Genomic DNA, 20,415 nt, shown 5'->3' with positions numbered 1-20,415 from the left:
TTACTTAATTTGGTTTGCTCTAATGCTGAGTTTAATCAGAAACAGACTTTCTTAGAATTATGTGTTGGAGTGTTGGCATTTTATTAGTGGTAATTGCAAGTTCCAATTGATTCTTGTTTTGTGATTTTTTTTGTAATCTACAATATTACAAATTATTTGGGATATTTTTGCAAAAATAATTATTAATTTATGCAATAGTAAAAATTGTAAATTTTATTGTAATGGACTAGCAACCTTGACATTAAGTTCAAGGTACCTGTGACAATATTAAAATATGGAATTCAGCCATTTGTGGGCCGTTCATGGCATTGCAGGAGAATGTCTAGCCTGCTGTCTTTTATCTGTTCTAGCCTACATGTGACTTCAGTGTGACAGAAGAGCTGCTGCATGGGAACTGGTGAATCATCACTTCAAAGTGACAGGAGATGAGCAATAATTGTCCCTTGCCCATACTCCTCAAACCATTGAGAGACAGCCAGCATATTTTACAGCTGTTGAGAGGCTGGTGACAATTGAAGCTTTCCCAATCTTTGTGCAACTCCTGCCCTCTCTTTCCCATTAGTTAATGAAGGGTGGGCACCTATGCATGCTGCGCACATTTACTCCAGCTTCATTAGTTGCAGTTGTAGGTAAATAAAGATGTAACATGACAACAAATTTTGTGTGGAAAATCTGCATCCCCACTTTTCACTTTGAGGCAATTTGCCATTTACTCTAGTTTAACTTCTGAGCAAGTTGAGGTTGAACTTCTTTTGTAGTTAGCTTCACTTCAGTTAGAATGCATCAAATGCTGCATTGAATTGAGACTCCCAACTACTTATTGGTTTTTATTAGCCATCGGAGGGAGATGAGACCTCACTCATCTGGTTATAAGGGTGGATGTCATGCTGTCACATGTTTGGAGGATGTGGGGACAGTGGGCTTTGCCTGTTTGGTGACATGTAAAGGGTTGGGTTTGGAGGTGGGGAAGTATGGGTGCAGGAAGACAAGTGCAATAATCCATAGCTCATCTGCAAGTGGGGTGGTGCATGAGGGATGAGTGACCTTTGCTCACTTTAGCACTGGGTGTCCACCTTGTGGCTGAGAGGCTATTGTCCAGCATTTGCATTTTAATAGTTTAAGCAGTGTACCAGGCAGCATGACATTGTTTAATAGTTTTAAATGTACATGTAATCTGTTGAATGTCTAAAGGACTGCTGGGCCCTGCTGATGTCTGTTTAGCGCAGCAGTGCACTAACATATGGTGTCAACAGGGATGATGAGAGACTTCCCTCTCCATACAATGCTGCGTCATTTCTCTTGTTTGGGCTATGGTGTAAGTGCATGAATAATTTTAAATATAAGATGGCTTAACACTTAAACTGGAGTGTACCAGCAAGTGAACGCTGCGAGGACATGATATTATAGCCTCAAGCTCTAGTTATCGATGTCTCATGAAGTACAATCTCTTCACAGGGCACGCTCATCCAGCATCTAAAGGAGCACATTCTCCATGGCAACATGAGCAGCAGTGATGTCATTATCTACTACTCTACAGTAAGTGCATATTATTGTGTGCATAAATAACGTACAGAATGGGAAGCTGCACCACCTTCCTGGTTGTTGCAGCACAAATAAATCCCTGCACTTGTCAAAGCTTGTCATTTCATTTGCATTACCAAGGGCAGCTAGGGCCTTTTCTGTAAAAATACAAATGATTATACTTGAATTTGTTTTCATGTCATTGGGTGTGGGGAGGGTTCAGTTGCCAATGAAATTAAAAAGGCAGTGTAATGGAGCCGTCGTTGGCTCATTATGTTTCCTGCTCACTCCATGTTATTGTCAGTGATTTTCCCCTAGTGTCACCTGTATACACAGCAGCGCTGTCCATTTTCAGACTTCACTCTTGCTCCTGCTCTTGCATTCAATGGTAGGTGATAGCCTGGTGGTATTATTGCTGCATTGTTAATTAAGAGACCCCACCCATGTTTTGGGCACTAGGTTTGAATCCTGGCACACCAGATGGTGAAATCTTAATGCAGTAATAATCCGGAAATAAGAGTTTAATGATCATCATGAAACCATTGTTGGGAAAATCCCATCTGGTTCACTAAGTTCACTGTCTGAGAGGGAAATCTGTCATCCTTACCTGGTCTGGCCTCCGTGTGGCTCAAAGCACAAAACAAATGTCCTTGACTCTTAACTGGCCTCTGGGCAATAAATGCTGGCCTAGCCAACGATGCCCACCTCCCATGAATGAATGAATTAGAAGTCTGAGGTTCTTGAGTAGATTTGTAGCTCAGGTTGTGGATACTGTGGTTGGTTCACTCGCCGAGCTGGATCGTTATTTCGCAAATGTTTCATGACCCTGCTGGGTGACATCATCCATGCAGCCTCCAATGAAGTTTTGTTGTATTTTCCTGTCCAGTATTTAAACTCTGGGGTCTGTTGGAGTTGATTACGTCATTTCCGGTTTTCCTTTGCAGTGGTGTTTATACATAGGGCCTAATTCTACGCGTTTATTGATGGTCGTCTTGTGGAGAACCAGGTCTCTAGAAATTTCTGTGCTCATCTCTGTTTGGCCTGTCGTAGGATGCTGACGATGTCCCAATCGAACTGATGGTTCTCCATTTGTGTGACTGGAGATGAATGAGTACTGGTCGTGTCTTTTTGTTGCTGTTTAGTGTTCATGTGTTCTTGTGCCCAATTCCCTTCCTGTCTGTCCAATGTAATGTTTGTCACGGTCCTTGCATGGAATCTTGTAGAGTACGTTGGTTCTGTACATAGTGGGTAAGGGGTCTTTTGTTCCTGTTAGCAGTTGGTATGGGGTTGGTGCAGGTTTGTGTGCCACTCTGATGCCCAATGGTTGTAGGACTCTTGTGGTCAGTCCAGATACGTTCCTGATGTACAACAATGTGACAGGTGTGCCTTCCTGTTGTTTGTGTAATAGGCATCGTCGGACCCAGCTGTTCAGGTATCTGTTGTCTCTAAATACTTGGTGGGGGTATTCTTCTTTTTGGTGTAATTCTGTGATGCTGCAGGGTGTTGTGGCTCATTTGAACAGTGTTCTACTGTCACATCCAGGTCAACAGGGAATTTCTGACCAAAGTGCATACAAAAGCCCCACACACGAATGAAGCCCTAAATTTCAACAGTAATGACCCCAAACCCCACAAATGGACTTGTGTAAAAACACTGTCACACCAAACAACAACAGGAAGGTACAGTACGCCCCGATTCACTCATCACATTACTGTACATCAGGAACATATCCAAACTGACCACGAGTCCTATGACCATTGGGCATCAGAGTTTTCCTTCCTCCACCTATTTTTCTTTTACATTGATTCCCCCACCCTGATTTGGTGCAAGGCTTGTTAGAATCTTGACAGCCCTGGTACTGACCTGTCCAGTTCTCATGGAGACTGGAACTTGTGTGAATTGATGGTCCGAGAGGAGTTGATCACTTCAGTTTCTGCCCTGAAAATCTGATGTCTTGCTGCAGAAGGAGAATGGTGTCCCCTTTCTTGGTCTCCGTTTCTCCTCGCCGTATTATATCACTTTCCTGTCTGTCTGTCTCTCTCTTGCCAGCCCCACTGTATTTCTTTTTCTTTCTTTCACTTGCTCCTGAGGTCTTGCCTCCCAGTGTCCCACCATGAGTACTGTTCATCATGCGTGAAATACGTGTTACAAATTGCCTGGAGGAAAACACACTATCTCAACACGATTCATCTCATTCCTGATGGGAGCTGGAAATGTTTTGAAGTGCAGAGGAGAACATGCCACTTTCTATGGCTATGTTCACCATTGAATTCATGAATTCTCATGGAGATGAGAGCATGGGGTGATCTGAGGATGTTGGTTTGTTGAACTGTTCACACATGGATGTAACAAGCGGACGTATCCAATGGAGCAGCAGTTGACTGTGTATGTGACTCAGTCAAATAAACACACAGGATTTGCCACAGGATAGTCCACAGTTTTGTTGGAGGATCCAAACTGCCGCAGCTCAAAAGCCTGTTATCATTAGTATTGGACTTTATTCTTGCACAGGGTTCAACACACAACATGACAGGATGAGTGAACCTTTTATAACTTACTTAATCACAAGTTTACTTGAATCCCACCCCAGTTGCTTGATGTTGTGGTAAACTGTTCTTTACTTTTCTGTTTATGAATGGCACTCATTCCCATGATATACTTGACAGTGTAATTGCTCCATGAATTCTTAATTTTGTTTTGCAATCTTAATTCATTTTTTTGCCTCCACTGCAGTGAAAACTAGGATAGCCTATTTAATATGCTTTCTTATCATTTAACTACAAGTTGCAAGGTAAATGCAAACAGGTCTTTGTGACCTGTTCCTCTGCAATTTTGTTTGATATTCCACTGCTGCAAGAAAACAGTGCCCCAGATTTTATGATAATGATGATATAACGATTCCAGTTTCACCTTTTAAATAATGTCATCTGATGTTTTAATGAACCTGCTTTTTCTTCAATCTCTCTCTTTTCTAGACTGGCTGGATGATGTGGAACTGGCTTGTATCAGCTCTTGCTACAGGAGCCTCCATCGTCCTGTATGATGGCTCTCCACTTGTTCCTTCTCCAAATGTGCTGTGGGACTTGGTTGACAAACTGGGGTAAGACGTTGTTTGCCTGTGACAATATGCAACAATATAAAGGTGTGGATTGAAATAAATCAGAACTGCACAAGGCGAAGAGAAATCCCTTCGCCTGGAGGGTGGTGAGCCCGTGGAATTCTTTGCTAGAGAAAGAATTTAAACCCAAAACATTGAATGCCTTCATGAAGGAGTTACATATAGGTCTTGGGCCTAAAGGGATCAAAGGTAATGGGGAGAAAGCAGGAACAGGGCATTGAGTTGAATGATCATATGGAATGACAGGGCTGAATGGTCTACTCTGCTCTAATTTTCTGTGTTTTAAGTAAATTATGAAGATTGTAACAGTTTTCATGTCCTATACATGATGTATCTTGTAGAAAATATAACAAAGAAACCTACAGCACAGGAACAGGCCATTCGGCCCCCCCCAAGCCTGCGCCGATCAAGATCCTCTGTCTAACCTGTCATCTATTTTCTAATAGTCTGTATCCATTTGCTCCCTGCCCATCCAGGTACCTGTCCAAATATATCTTAAAAGACGCTAACGTGTCTGTGTTTACCACCTCCGCTGGCAACGCGTTCCAGGCACCCACCATCCTCTGTGTAAAGAACTTTCCACGCATATCTCCCTTAAACTTTCCTCCTCTCACTTTGAACTCATGACCCCCAGTGATTGAGTCCCCCTACTCTGGGGAAAAAGCTTTTTGTTATCCACTCTGTCTATACCCCTCATGATTTTGTAGACCTAAATCAGGTCCCCCCTCAATCTCCGTCTTTCTAATGAAAATAATCCTAATCTACTCAACCTCTCTTCATTGCGAGCACCCTCCATACCAGGCAACATCCTGGTGAACCTCCTCTGCACCCTCTCCAAAGCATCCACATCCTTTTGGTAATGTGGCGACCAGAACTGTATACAGTACTCCAAATGTGGCCGAACCAAAGTCCTATACAACTGCAACATGACCTGCCAACTCTTGTACTCAATACCCCGCCTAATGAAGGAAAGCATGCCATATGCCTTCTTGACCACCCTATTGACCTGCATTGTCACCTTCAGGGAACAATGGACCTGAACACCCAGATCTCTCTGTTCATCAATTTTCCCTCAGACTTTTCCATTTACTGTATAGTTTGCCCTTGAATTTGATCTTCCAAAATGCACCACCTCGCATTTGCCCGGATTGAACTCTATCTGCCATTTATCTGCCCAACTCCCCAGTCTATCTATATTCTGCTGTATTCTCTGACAGTCCCCTCCACTATCAGCTACTTCACCAATCTTAGTGTCATCAGCAAACTTGCTGATCAGACCGCTTACACCTTCATCCAGATCATTTACATATATCATAAACAACAGTGGTCCCAGCACAGATCCTTGTGGAACACCACTGGTTACAGGTCTCCAATTTGAGAAACTCCCTTCTACTACTACCCTCTGTCTCCTGTTGCCCAGCCAATATTTTTATCCATCTAGCTAGCACACCCTGGACCCCATGTGACTTCACTTTCTCCATCAGCCTGCCATGGGGAACCTTATCAAACACCTTACTGAAGTCCATGTATATGACATCTACAGCCTTTCCCTCATCAATCAACTTTGTCATGTCCTCAAAGAATTCTATTAAGTTGGTAAGACATGACCTTCCCTGTACAAAACCATGTTGCCTATCACTGATAAGCCCATTTTCTTCCAAATGGGAATAGATCCTATCCCTCAGTATCTTCTCCAGTAGCTTCCCTACCACTGACGTCAGGCTCACCAGTTGATAATTATCTGGATTATCTTTGCTGCTCTTTTTAAACAAGGGGACAACATTAGCAAGTCTCCAGTCCTCTGGGACCTCACCCTTGTCTAAGGACGCTGCAAAGGTATCTGTTAGGGCCCCGGCTACTTCCTCTCTCGCTTCCCTCAGTAACCTGGGATAGATCCCATCCTATCTACTGTAATGTCTTTTAGGATACCTAACACTTCCTCCTTCCTTATGACAACTTGACCTAGAGTAAGCAAACATCTGTCCCTAACTTCAACATCTGTTATGTCCCTCTCCTTGGTGAATACCGATGCAAAGTACTCGTTAAGAATGTCACCCATTTTCTCTGACTCAGTGCACCACTTTCCTTCTTTGTCCTTAAGGGGCCAATCCTTTCTCTAGTTACCCTCTTGCTCTTTATATACGAATAAAAGGCTTTGGGATTTTCCTTAACCATGTTTGCCAGCAATATCTCATGTCCTCTCTTAGCCCTCTTAATCCCTTTTTTCAGATTCGCTCTACGTTCCCGATATTCTTGCAAAGCTTTGTCTGTCTTCAGTCACCTAGACCTCATGTATGCTTCCTTTTTCCTCTTGGCTAGTCTCACAATTTCACCTGTCATCTATGGTTCCCTGATCTTGCCTTTTCTATTCCTCATTTTCACAGGAACATGTCTCTCCTGCACACTAATCAACCTCTCCTTAAAAGCATCCCACATATCAAATGTGGATTTACCTTCAAACAGTTTCTCCCAATCTACATTCCTCAGATCCTGCCGAATCTTGGTATATAGGATGTACATATGCTGCTCATTGAGCTCAGAACTGATTAAGGTAGTTAGCACTGGGTTTTTGGTGTAGTGCTATGAGTTCTCCATGGCATTAAATGTAAATCCAATACAACAAGTACTTATTGTAAAGTGTGATTTATATTATGTATACATGCATTTACAGTTCATGTTTGTTATTACATCAGAATTACCTCAGTTCCACGCAAACGTTTTTTTTGTTGCCTTATTACAAGAAATTTGACTTTGATAATCCTGCAACAAGATGTTGCATATAATGTTAAGCAGTTGAAATTAGTGTTTCTACTTTTTTTAATAATCCTACGTTTGAATGTCGGGAAGACCAAGTGCCATTGTTTGAAACGCAGTGTTATCATAAAGTTATTTTCATGGGACTAGAATGATTGTTCAGTTTGAGATTTTCTAAGATTGTGTATGAGCAGGCAGGTGGTGCCACAGGGTCCCGTATCCTCTCCAAGTGCAAATCGCATTGAATCAAACTCTTAAACTGTTCAAACCAAAGCAAGAATTCACCAACATGTAGGTGTAAATGGCAATGTTTGAATTAACCAATTAGCAAAGCTCGGATTCAAGGGGAGAAGTTATTTGTACTGCATGAGGGGGGAATACTGATTGGATGGCAGACGGGCTTTGATTAGGATACCATCCTGAGAAATAAGCCAACAGTTATTAAATTAGTTGTCAGCACTGTTCTTCACACACTCAGGATAAGTTGATAGCTGTAGGTGCCGACCATTCCCAGATTCATTGTTCAGGGAAATCCCTTGGAAATCACTGTTGACCTACCTGACTTAAATGCCAGACTTTGTTTAAATTTTAACTGTCATTCACCATTAACAGGTACATTCTGCATGGCAACACCTTGATCAGTAAACTAATCAGTATTCTCCTCTTCTATACAATAAATGTTGTTTCTTACCCTTGTTTTGGGTATTGTTGCAAAATGCCCTGGAAAGTGAGAGATGAAATGCTTTGACAAAAACAATTTTTCAGCAATGCTTCAAATTTATACTGGCAAACAGCTACATCTAAGCTCGTTATTCTCCATCCAAGTTTATCCAAAGGAATGTAATAGCAATTTGTGATTTACATGTTAATTCTGATGCTGATATGTGGATTGTTTCCAGCAAAATCCCTTTTGTATTTTCAAGAAAATTGAATGCATGATAGTCTCTCTTGTGGCTGCAAATGTGTTTAGTTCATGATGAGATGAGTGCATCTCATATTCTGAATCAAGTTTTCATGTGTTTCAATGGGCGTCATTGGAGGTCGACAGCTCCTGGCAGATTTGCAGAGCTTTTCCTGAGACACATATCTTTTAATCCTACATCATTGATGTTGGTATAAATATTTGAAACCAATAGCAGAAATGTTTAGCAAAATACATTGATTTTATGATAGATTTACATGATCATTTAGTCCATTTCCTCCTAATGTTTTGTGATTTTGTTAAAATGCCCAGGTGTTAGAGTTGTCAAATTGTTGCCTCGGGAAGCATTGGGTATAAGATTTTGCAAAGACGTATTAATTGCAACTTCAATACCCTTTCAAATTAAACTAAGTGTGATGTCTGGTAGAGTGTCTATTTTGGAAATTCTGGTTTTCTGCATGTTAAACTCTTACATGCTGCTGATGCTCTTAAAAATAACCAACTTCGTCTCACTGCTAGTCTTTCATTTTAAAGTATCTTTAATATGACCATTAGGGCCTTTACCCAGTTTGTTTAATATTAACCTTTTTCTGGTGGTGTAAGGTGAATTCTTGCATGAGTGAATTGTTTAAAGTGAAAAATAAATTTTTGGTGTTGTTCAACTTTATTAATATACCATAACCACTATAATTCAGCCAATTACAACAACTTTAGCTATTGGTTGAGGTAATAGTGTTGTTGAAGGAGCTCATGGGGTCACAATAGCTAAAAATTTAAAGTAATCGTTTAAAAGTTATATGTGACTATTACTTTGTCTTCAACCAAAAATAATTTTACAATTGTAAGGGAGGCCACGTACAATTAATATTGACTTGTTACTTCTTTAAATTGCATTTTAACAGTTTGACTAATAACTCGTCCAGAATAATAAAGTGTGTCAGGAAATAACTTTGTTCTCCTGCTCATGGATGAAGAGTGTAGCAACTGAATTTTGTTTTAACTAAGGATTGGTAGGAACTGTATCATTATTTAGAAGACAAACTATAATTTTAGCGACTGGGGTAGAAGATAGGGTATAGTAGAGAAGAGAAACAGGCAGTCTGACACTTGACACCACTATCTTTGATCAAGCTAATAAAGATTTATTTCACTGATGCTAAATAAGTTGAGTATCACCCTTCAGTAGATCCCTTGTTGAATAGGAAACATTAAGTTGTTGAAATTTGTTGCCAAATGTCTGTGTGCCAGTGCTAACTTGCAGAACTGAAAGCTAATTTAAATTAGCCACATTTTGAAAATATTTTGGAAAATTGTTAATTTTAATTTTTCATAGTAATACTGTCGCACTAGCTTGAAAGCTAATCTCAAACTGCTGTGTGACAGCACCAACATGCAGATATTGAAAGTTGATTTCAATGAGTTCCATGTTGAAGAGAGTTTGAAAAATTGTTGTTTATTTAATTCCTCATTGTAAGGCATTAAAATCATGAGTGCTGGGAAGCTCAGCTAAATTTCAGCTTTATGTCCATGCTGCCATAGACACAAGTTCATTGTTCCACTGTTCTGTTCTTCAGTCTGGTGTTTTTTTTGTTATTCTGATTATTGATATAATCATAAAATTGGAGTTGTTTGTGTTTTGTAAATTTAGATCACTTTCACTTAATGGAATGAACTTTACAGACAAATAAAAAATATAAACAACATGACTTTCATTGCAGCACAGGGGAAGAATGCAGTGCCAATAAACTGGAATGCTTCTTTATGGCTGAGGCAATAAATTAAGCTCAAATCGATATCAAGTGGAAATGGAGTCTGTGCAATAGCTTTGGTAACCAGATACCTAGGATACTATAAAATGCAAGCTGACTGTGTGTCAGGTAATATATAGGGGGCACCTTTTTTTTGCATTGCCAGAAGATTAAGTGTTTGAGGGAGTGGGTGTGGGTAAAGGGAACAGTGAGGAAGTGCGGTAGTGCTGTCCTGCCTGTGAATGTAGGGCCATCAGGACAAGTGCCCAAAGTGTACTTGCTACACACGTACAAAAATTAAAGATCATTACTTCAGCGGTCTTCCTAGCAGATTCCAAGTCACAAGGAAAAACAGAAATTGCTGGAAAAGCTCAACTCAACAGGTGTGGCAGCATCAGTGGAGAGAAATCGGTTAATGTTTCAGGTCAAGTCACCCTTCCTCAGAACAGTTCTTATTTCCATTCTGAGGGAGCATCACTCACCCTGAAATGTTAACACTGATTTCTCTCCACAGATGCTGCCAGACCTGCTGAGGTTTTCCAGCAGTTTCTCTTTGTTTTTATGTCTGATTTTTAGCATCTTCCAGTTTTTATTTATCAGATTTCTAGTGTCTGCTCACAAAAAAAAGAGTGGGACAAATGCTGTCTGGATGTCAAGCATTCCTGGATATGGAACAAATACGGAACATGCTGGACAGACTCAGCAGATCTGGCAGCATCTGGGGAGTGAGGGAGTTAACATTTCAAGTTCACTACAACCTCCTCATTCAAACTGAACCCAAAATGTTAACTTTTTTTTCTCTTCACAGACGCTGCCGGTCCTGCTGAGGTTTTTCCAGAATTTTCTATGTTTGTTTCAGATTTCCAGCATCTGAGGTATTTTTCGCTTTTATTTATACTGATTTATGGACACGGCCAGGTTTTTAAAAAATATATATATACGCACAGCAGCTGGTTATTCTGCAAAAAATTCGTGAACCCTGAATGAATGTCATTGTGCCTAATGGTGGTTGTCTTTGAGTGGGCCTGAACACAGCACGTTGAGCTGATTTTTGTATTCATTTGAAGAACTGGCATGTGAGTACAGTAATGTTGTATTTGTAATGACAAGCTTAGATTTTGTTTTCCCCTATTAGTGTCCTATGGAAGCTTCAGGGAACTGTGCTCTACCTTTCAAAATAGGCACAAACAAGTTATTAATATGATTGGCGAGAATCAATTGACTTTTGCAAATTCACTGTTTCTCCTGTGATAAGCCAAATGCATGAACTATGAACTATTCTTTTGCTACGACTTGTGAAAGTGTATTAGAACAGCACCTTCCTTTGTATTTTTGAGGATGATCGTTAGTGGAGTAGATGAGGGCAAGCCAGGGGAAATTGTGTGTATGGATTTCCAGTTGGCTTTCAAAAAGGCCCCCATACAGGAGTTCATTAAGCAAAATAGTGCACATTGGTAAAGTGGAAGATATACTGGTGAGGATTGAGGATTCATTAATGGGGGAGAAAGAACAGATTGAAAAATAAATGAATCATTCTCAAATTGGTAGGCTGCATCCAGGGTGGGGCCGCAGGGATCTGTGCTTGGGTCCCAACCTTCTTGATCCGCGTTCATGATTTGGACATGGGGACCAACAATAATAATTCCAGATTTGCAGCTGACTGAAAACTAATTTGTAATGTGACTTGTGAGGAGGCTTCAAGGGAATTTGGACATTGAGTGAATTTGGGTAATGTGAGGTTATCAACTTTTGTAGTTAGAGTCAGGTGTAGATCATCTCTTAAATATTGAGAGATTGGGAAATGTTAAAGCTCAAAACGACTTGAATATCCTTTGAATCATAAGTCACTGAAACCTAACGTGCAGGTGCAGCAAGCCGTCATGAAGCAAATGGTATATTGGCCTCTCTCATATAAAGATTCAAGTACAGGAGTTTGTATGTCCTGCTTTAATTGTGTTGAACCTTGTTGATACTGCACCTGGAATATTTCATCCCCTTACCCATGGAAGGATATGCTTGCCATAGAGGAGATATAACAAAGGGTCAACAGATTGATTACTTTATGGTGGGACTGTCTTGCGAGGAGATATTGAACAGACTGGGCCTGTATTGTCCATGATTTAGAAAAATGAGAGGTGATTGCCTTGAAACTTGCAAAATTCTTAAATAGCTATACAGAGTAGATGCAGAAGTTGTTATTCTGGCTGGAGCAAGGGGAGAATACCTCATAATCGGGGCCAGGCCATTTTAATACTGAGATGAGGAATTTTTTAACTGAGTATGATGAATCTTTGCAGTTGTGCACCCCCTCACAGCTGTGGAAGTTTAGCCCTTGTTAATGTTCAAGGCAGAGATCAATAGTTAGCTAGAAAATAAGTAGATAGATAAATAGATAGCTCAATGAAAAGCTTCAGCAACCTATCTCTATTTCAGCAAGAGTCAAGTCCTGTATTAGCAAGTCACGGTGGAGTTGTATCCAGCATCAGAAAAATCACTGGGAATCGGAGGAATTTTTATTTTTTGCTGACTAACATTGTACCCAGCATGGAGGAAGGTGGTTGTGTTTGTTTGAAGCCAATCATCATAGTTCCAGGACAACTTTGCAAGAGTTCCTCAGGTAGTTTCCAAGATCTAATCCTGTTTCGCCGTTTCATCAATGGAGCGTCCCTCCAACGTAAAGTCAGAGGTGGGGAAGCTCACTGGTGCCACCATGTTCAGTACTACTTGCAGCTCCGTCATACTGAAGATGTCTGTTTTAAAGTGCAGCAAGAACTGGATAACATTTAGGCTTGAGCAAAGCAGGTCAGAGGCTGGGAATTTTGCAGAGAGTGACTCGCCTACTGATTCCCAAGAGTTTGTCTGTTGTCTCCTAGGCAAAAGTCAGGAGTGTGATAGAATACTGTTCATTTAGTTGGATGAGTGCATATCCAAAACATTCAAGAAGAAAGACACTATCCAGGTAAAAAGCAGTCCGTTTGATAGGAATGCCATCTGCTAACTGAAACGTGCATTGTTGGCAGCTGTACGTACCATCGGTGGGAGGTACTGCAGTAACTTGCTAAAGTTCCTTTCATAGCACCTTCCAAACCATTAACCTCTGTCACTGAGGAAGGACAAGGTCAACAAATCCATGGGAACGCTAATGCCTGTGACTTTTCCTGCAAAGTGCATGGAACTATATTGAAGTTTCTTCATTATTGCTAGATTACAATCCTGGAATTCCCTCCCTAACAGCATTTTGAAGGCGTCTACATTGGATGGATGCAACACTGAGACATTGCCTCGCCAAAACCTTCTTGAGCAATTGGGGATGAACAACAAATGCTAGCCATTATAGCAATGCGCACAACCCAATTTTTAAAAAAAAATTTAAAATTCTGTTATTTCAATTCCACAGCTACAACCATTTGATTCCAAAATGCTGTAACTAATCAGTCTTCAAGTTACAATGGGTGCATCAGTAATTGTTTAATAACATAAACCTTTTGTGACAATTGATACTTTACCCAGCGATTTATAGAATATGGATATGTCTGGGAATAATACAAGACCTTGAGCAAAATATATATCTTGGTTTATGTATTGTAGCATAACGGGGGGAAAAAAAAATTTGAACTGTGTTATAGTAATGCTATAATGCATATTGATGCACTGTGGAGATTTCTTTTTGTAGATCCGTGAAATCACGTACATAAGGCAAAATAACAATTACGTAGGTAATTCTATAATAATGTGTACCTGATCCAGTTTTAAGTCACATCTGGAATTGTCACTGCACATGTATAGACTAAAGAAATAAAACAAAGAACTGTGGATGCTGAAGGTTTGAAACAACAGTAGAAAATGCTGGAGAAACTTCAGTTATGGAGAAGGACTCAAAACATTGACTCTGCTTTCTCTCCACAGATGCTGCCAGAGGTGCTAAGTTTCTCAAGCAATTTCTATTTTTGTTATAGCCTAATGGAGGTGGCTGATGTTTGATAAATAGGAAAAATGTTTGTTGAATAATGTAAAGAACTCTGCATAAATTTTGCTGCAATGCTACATGTTGCCATATTGATTTTTTTTTTGTTTATTATCTGCAGGTTTGAATAGAACTTGTTTAATTGAGAGAAGCTTGTAACACAAGCAAGATACTGCCATTTGACATTATACTTTTGTATTTTTGTTTAAATGTCTTTTAAGGTACTGTACTAACTTGCAGGGAAATGGTTTTTAAACACCACAAGTTGAGCTTTTAGTAGGTGAAGACTTTGGATTGAATGATCTAAAGTTACATATCTGATTGGAGCATGATGCTTCAGTGCAGTCCTGGTCAGATAATTTATATGGACGGAAAAGATTGCTTTTTGTCCATTTTCCATCTATTTATTTCCCATTTTTGCAGTGGATTTTTTGTAATTTTGATACCAATAAGGAAAGTAAAAAGGCATAGTTGTATTTCTGCCAAGTACTAGGGAAGACTTCTTTAAAGAAGTTGTGAATGGCTATTTTGAATAAAATGACTGTAACACTGGGTGAGGTAGCTGATTCTCATTGTACTAATCTCGAGATGCGTTTCCACATTTCATGGTTACGGTCTAAATTTGCACAGTACTGTGCAATATCATTCCAGTTTTCAGATGAGAAGAATTAGCTTCTCTTTTCTACCTCAGCATCTCGATGCTCCTTGTAAAGGGAAGTGTTACAGACCTTGTTGAAACCAATAACTTTTTTTAAAAATGAAAGATATCCCTCCTGCCCTTACAGCAGCAGAAAGAAAATCTCTGGGCTACTTTTCACTTCTTTAAAATTTTTTTCTGTTTCAAGTGAACTGATATCGACCTAATTAATGTTTGAAATAAAGGGTGAAGGATATTTCAAATCTAAAATGTATATTTCACCTTAAATAGTTGATGCAACAAAGATTCGCTTGCGTTACTTTTTCACTAAGTAAGACCACATACAATCTTTCCCACTCTCCCCTTGTCTGTAGGATTTCTCGCTTCCCATCCAATTATTTTCAATGCTGGAGTCACATTCAGCAGTTGCTTCATCCAAAGTCTTCAGAGACAGCTATGAATCATCTCTGTAAGCTCATGATGGTCTTGATTACGCAGAAAGTCTAGAGACTTCCTTCTCTGACCATTTATATGGTCCATTGGGCAAAAGCTGAGATTGCAGCAATAGAGATAGTAGGAACTGCCAATGCTGGACTTCAAGCTTCAAAATCACCCCTTCCCCAACCACATCCTAAAACCAGCCCAACTGCTCACTGCCTCCCTAATCATTCTTCCCACCTCAAGCCCCAACCCCATCTCCTACCCACTAACCTCATCCTGCCTCCTTGACCTGTCCGTCGTCCCTCGGCTGACCTATCCCCTCCCTAACTCCCCACCTACCTTCACCTTCACTGGCTCTAACCCACCCCCACTTTTGACCTGTCTGTCTCCTTTCACCCTATCTTCTCCTTTATCCATCTTCTATCCCCCTCCCCCATCTCCCTATTTATTTCAGAATCCCCTTCCCCTCCCCCATTTCTGAAGAAGGGTCTTAACCTGATGCATCAAACTTTCGAGCTCCTCTGATGCTGCTTGGTCTGCTGTGTTCATCCAGCTTCACACTGTGTTATTGCAGCAATAGGTATTGTTCAATCCATAATCCATCCCTCTGTCTGCCTTCTGCTCCTTCCAATTTCAACTGTATGACACACAATAACACAGTCATTGCTCTATTCTGGCCTTCCCAGCAATTTTCTGGTTCTAAATCCAAGATGTGATTGCAGTCTGCCAGACAGAGAACTGTTCTCTTCACACCTTCTCACTGTGTTCTAAATTGCCAAGCGGAGAATGCTGTCTGATTCAGATCGCTGCAATTAGCTTTATATTTACGCCTTGCTTCTTAGCTGTTCAGCCTGATGACAATCCTAGGTCATGTGGGCACTAGTTAGAACCTAATGATGTCAAAATCAGGAAACCAATTATCCCTTTTTCAGAATACTTCCTAAACTTTGTTTCTCTGTACAGAGGTTGCCCGATCAGCAGAGATCCTTTAGCACTTTATTTCAGGCCTCCACCGTCCACAATTGTGTGTTTTATTGTGGTTTAAAGGGCTGTTTCATGAAAAGAAAATAATTGCTTCCGAAAGCACATGGATTGTCACAGTCAAGGACTTCCACTATCCATCCCTCTTTAAGGTACAGGTAAACTGTAGAAAATAAAACTTAAACATTCGAATTTTCCACAGTCACGAACATCTTGCATAAAGCTGGGACACTTCAGAAGATAAATGCATAATTTTGCAAGATCTATGCTAAATTTTTCCTCTTTTAAATCCCTGCAAAGTTCATTTTGGAGGTATAGGAAAGCTTGGAACTAACTGTGATGGCAAAATGATGTTAAAAGTTTATGACAGGAAACAGGCTGCCACTGACTCATATTCTTAAGTCACGTGTTAGTGACAGAAAATGCATTTTGTTCCAAGAAAACCTGACCTCTCCTTTTCCAATATGTAAAGCCTGAAGTGGTTTTGATTGGAATATCATTTCTGTCAGTCAGATTGTGCTGGTGGAGAAGTTTTTATTTTGCAGTGTAAAGAACATCCGATTCCTTAGATTAGAAAGTGGAGATTTTACCTGAGGCACTTTTCAATAACATTCCTAATTAGCCTTGTTGCAGACTGTTCCTAATGGATGGTGGGTCACAGAACAAATCTGAAACCTCGTAAAGGGGTGGGGATGATTTGAAGTTCAATGCTCAGGAGAGGTCTGTACATAATAGAACTTGTGTGCCTCAGAATGTCTCAGAGTGCTTTAATCTATCAACTGCTTTTGACACAGTGGATGATCCGACAAACAGAAGGCAATGAATGAATGAGATCATTTATTTTATATGGTGGTTGACGTTGTATTGGGCAATATTTGGATGTTTTGCGTAGCCACAGTACATAAGTAATTTCTGACTTGCTTTATTACACCTATAACATAGTGAATGTTCCTCCAGCTCTGTCACTCTTCAGATTTAACTGATAGACTGCAACATTACTAATGAGGTGCTTGCTATAGAAACAGGAGGTCAGATGTAATTGGAAAAAGGTGGGTGTCTGCTAATTATATGTTTTCCATTCTTGTGAGTATCAGGAGATTCCTCCTAATCTGTTACTCGGTAACCTTGTTATTTTAGAGTGCAGCTTTGCTTATGTCTGGATAATGGGATGCAGTAATTTTAGTGTCGTTAGCACATTTCAGTAGCGCACAAATATGTTTGGATGCCAGATTGTAAATGTAGATTAGAATCCACAAGGGTCCAAGTACTAATTATTCAGCAAGTCTATATAACCCTTTCCCTTCATCATCGTTTACAAATTCTCAGGCTCTTGTACAACCCTGCAGCTTTAGTTTAATAGCAAGTCTTTTATGTGGAACTTTTTAAAGAAACTTCTTGAAATTCTAATCAACTAATCAGAACATTGGAATTGAATGTAGAAAAATGCTAATTAGCCCATCAAACCTGGAGTCTGGGAAATGGAATACTTTGATAATGAAATATTTAGATTTTTAACATGTCAAAAATGTAAACGAGGTTTGTTAATGATGATTTACCCCCTCAAATTGCTTCCTTATATTTCTTTCTAATTTATTTACAGTCTTGAAGAGCCACCTCCAGTGTCTAGTAGTTGCTTTGTGTAAATAATAAGTAACCTGCATGGGCTGAAGTTATGCCTGCCTCTTCGCAGGATACGTCAAACAGTCCCTCTTCAGTTGCCGAACTGGCACTATCCCCCACCTTTTCCTCTGCTACATCTCTGACTGTGTTGGTGCTGCCTTGTCCTCCCACGAGGAGCTTGAACAGTTCATCCTCTTTACTGACACCTTCCACCCCCAACCTTAAATTCACCTGGACCATCTCTGATACCTCTCTGTCTCCATCTCTTGTGACCGCCTCAGAACTGATATCTATTACAAGCCAACCGACTCCCACAGCTACCTAGACTACACCGCTGCTCACCCACCCTCCTGCAAGAATGTGACCCATCTGTGAATAAGTAATCAGTCTACCACACACTTCCTCCCTGCTCGTTTCAACACTTTTGCATTACCAATCTCATGGAGATTCTTCCTTCCCCAAACTGCTAAGTTTCTGAGATAGTAGGAACTGCAGATGCTACAGAATCAGATAACAAGGTGTAGGGCTGGAGGAACACAGCAGGTGAAACGGCATCAGAGGAGCAAAGGGTCTAGGCCCAAAACATCAGCTTTCCTGCTCCTCTGCTGCTTGACCTGCTGTGTTCATCCAGCCCGACTTGTTGCTAAGTTTCTGAGATTGTTTGTCCAAATAAATACAATGACTGAACTATTTTGGTGATAAATATTAGGACTTGTGCTCTGCCACCTGAGTGCATAACATTATTGTTCCCAATGCACTTAAATTCTATTTGCTCTTTTGTTACCATGAAATACCAGATATCATCCTCTATTTAACACATTTTGTTATGTACCCTGCTTCAAAATTGATAAGGAATAAAACTCAAATATAACCCACGTTGTTCCCTGTACGAAGGTAACAGTCTAGATTATTTGCTTAGATTTTTGAACTCAGATTCTGTATTGTAATAGAGTAACTTGACAATTGAAACTTTCGGTTGTGTTTTCCCTGTTCAGGCTGGTGCCTTGACAGGAAATCTCCTGACTTGGCAGACTCACCTTGAAATAAAGGCCTCTGTCACATGCAGTTTTCACTCCAGAATCTGATCAGAGATGACCAAGAGACTGGGAAAGTGCAGAGATGGGCTGAATAAAAGGCCCGCTGCTGGGAGCTGTCGTTCCAATTTGTGCCTCATGCCATCTTATCTCTTCTCCCCCACCACCCCACCACCACTACCCCCCACCGCCGCGCCCAATGCTACCTCTATTAGTGCTCAATGAGTATGCATTATAATAGGAACAAGTGGAGATGAAAATTGACAAACTTCCAACAACCTGCAAGAGCTCTCACTTTAAAGCTATAAATTTCCTCAGGTGGTAAATCTGTTACAAAGAGAAGTATAAATGCTGGGTGGGACTAGGATTATAAAGTAGGTTGAACTCCATGAAAACTTGGCTGTTTGACTCTCTTAGATCAGATATGCTGACAATACTCCCTCTCTCTTACCTGTGTACTGTATTCTCTGCTCTTGATGTGGTTTTCTCTACAGCAGGGACTCCAAATGAAGGCAGTGACTTAATGAATCATCTGTGTTCATTCTGTAAGCATGACCATTCCTACCCTTTTTATAGTTGACTTCTCTTTTAGTACACCATCTTGCTTCTACGCTGACCTTTTTGCCCTTGATCTTCTGCAGTGTTCTAATGAAGTTCAGCTCAAGCTAGAGGAGTGAGATATTCTTCTTTGGACTGGGCACTTTACAGTCATCTGGATTCAATGTGGAATTTAATACTTTTGGATCCTAACATCTGCCTGCATTTAGTTTCATGTTTCTTTGCTGTTTTTTTTTCTTATTTCCTTTGATTTTTATTTTTGGACAGTAGCTGTTCAGGACCCTGACATTTTCATCTCCTCTTGGCAGATCTTTTGATTCTTTGAGTGTAATTGTTGCTCCCTTTGGCATGGTAACATGAAAACTTTTGGCACTGGTCTTTTTGTGTTCATCCGTTCAGTCTTCCTCTTCTCACTTGTTTGAAAACTATTGGGTTTCTAAGAGATCTACAACTTTTGAGCCTGTTTCGTTGTCCACAGTTGTTGCCAGACCTGCTGAGTATTTCTAGAATTTTCTGTTTTTAATTCAGATTTCCAGCATCTGCAGTGTTTTGCATCTCTTTATCTTTTCTGTTGTTTATTGCATAATTTTGCCATATTCTCCTAAAATTAAGCATGGACACATTGGGCAAATTCTCGGACATCCAATTGTAAGTTCAGTGAAACAGAGACAGAAATTAATAACAAACTCAGCAGGCCTGGCAGCATCTGAGGAAAGAAAGCAGTTAGTGTGTCCGTTCCAGTGACTGTTTTACAGACTGATAATGTCTAGGAGAAGCAGGTATTTACACAGAGGAGACCCCCGTAATCTAATGAAGAGGAGACCGTTGGAGGATTGAAATGCAGACTGGGTGACCGCTTTGTGGAGCCCCTATGTTCTGTCTGTAAAAATGGTCCTGAGCTTCCAGTTGCCTGCCGTTTCAATACACCACCCTGTGTTCCCTGGCCAGCGTTACTGTCTCAGGCTTGCTGCAATGCTTCAGTTAGGCTTGATGCAAGCTGGAAGAACAGTGTCTCATCTTCTGCTTTGGGACCTTGCAGCCTTCAGTACTCACTATTGAGTTCAATAATTTTCACTAATACCACCTTACACGGCCTTTTCCTACCCCAACATCTCTG

At 40.4% G+C, this 20,415-nt stretch overlaps 1 protein-coding gene across 1 annotated transcript in view; it reads left to right on the top strand.

The window, feature by feature from the left end:
- The window catches only part of aacs (acetoacetyl-CoA synthetase), a 171,712-nt gene that overhangs the window by 114,130 nt on the left and 37,167 nt on the right, over positions 1–20,415 (top strand). Inside the window, exons 9-10 of the mRNA XM_048556592.2 lie at positions 1,456–1,536; positions 4,497–4,621. Coding sequence (XP_048412549.1) covers positions 1,456–1,536; positions 4,497–4,621 — 206 coding nt within the window. The remainder of the gene's footprint in view (positions 1–1,455; positions 1,537–4,496; positions 4,622–20,415) is intronic.

This window comes from Stegostoma tigrinum, chromosome 26 (genome assembly GCF_030684315.1).
Source record: "Stegostoma tigrinum isolate sSteTig4 chromosome 26, sSteTig4.hap1, whole genome shotgun sequence".
NCBI lineage: Eukaryota > Metazoa > Chordata > Chondrichthyes > Orectolobiformes > Stegostomatidae > Stegostoma > Stegostoma tigrinum.
The sequence above is the reverse complement of the archived record's forward strand: the minus strand, read 5'-3'. Positions and strand labels throughout refer to the sequence as shown.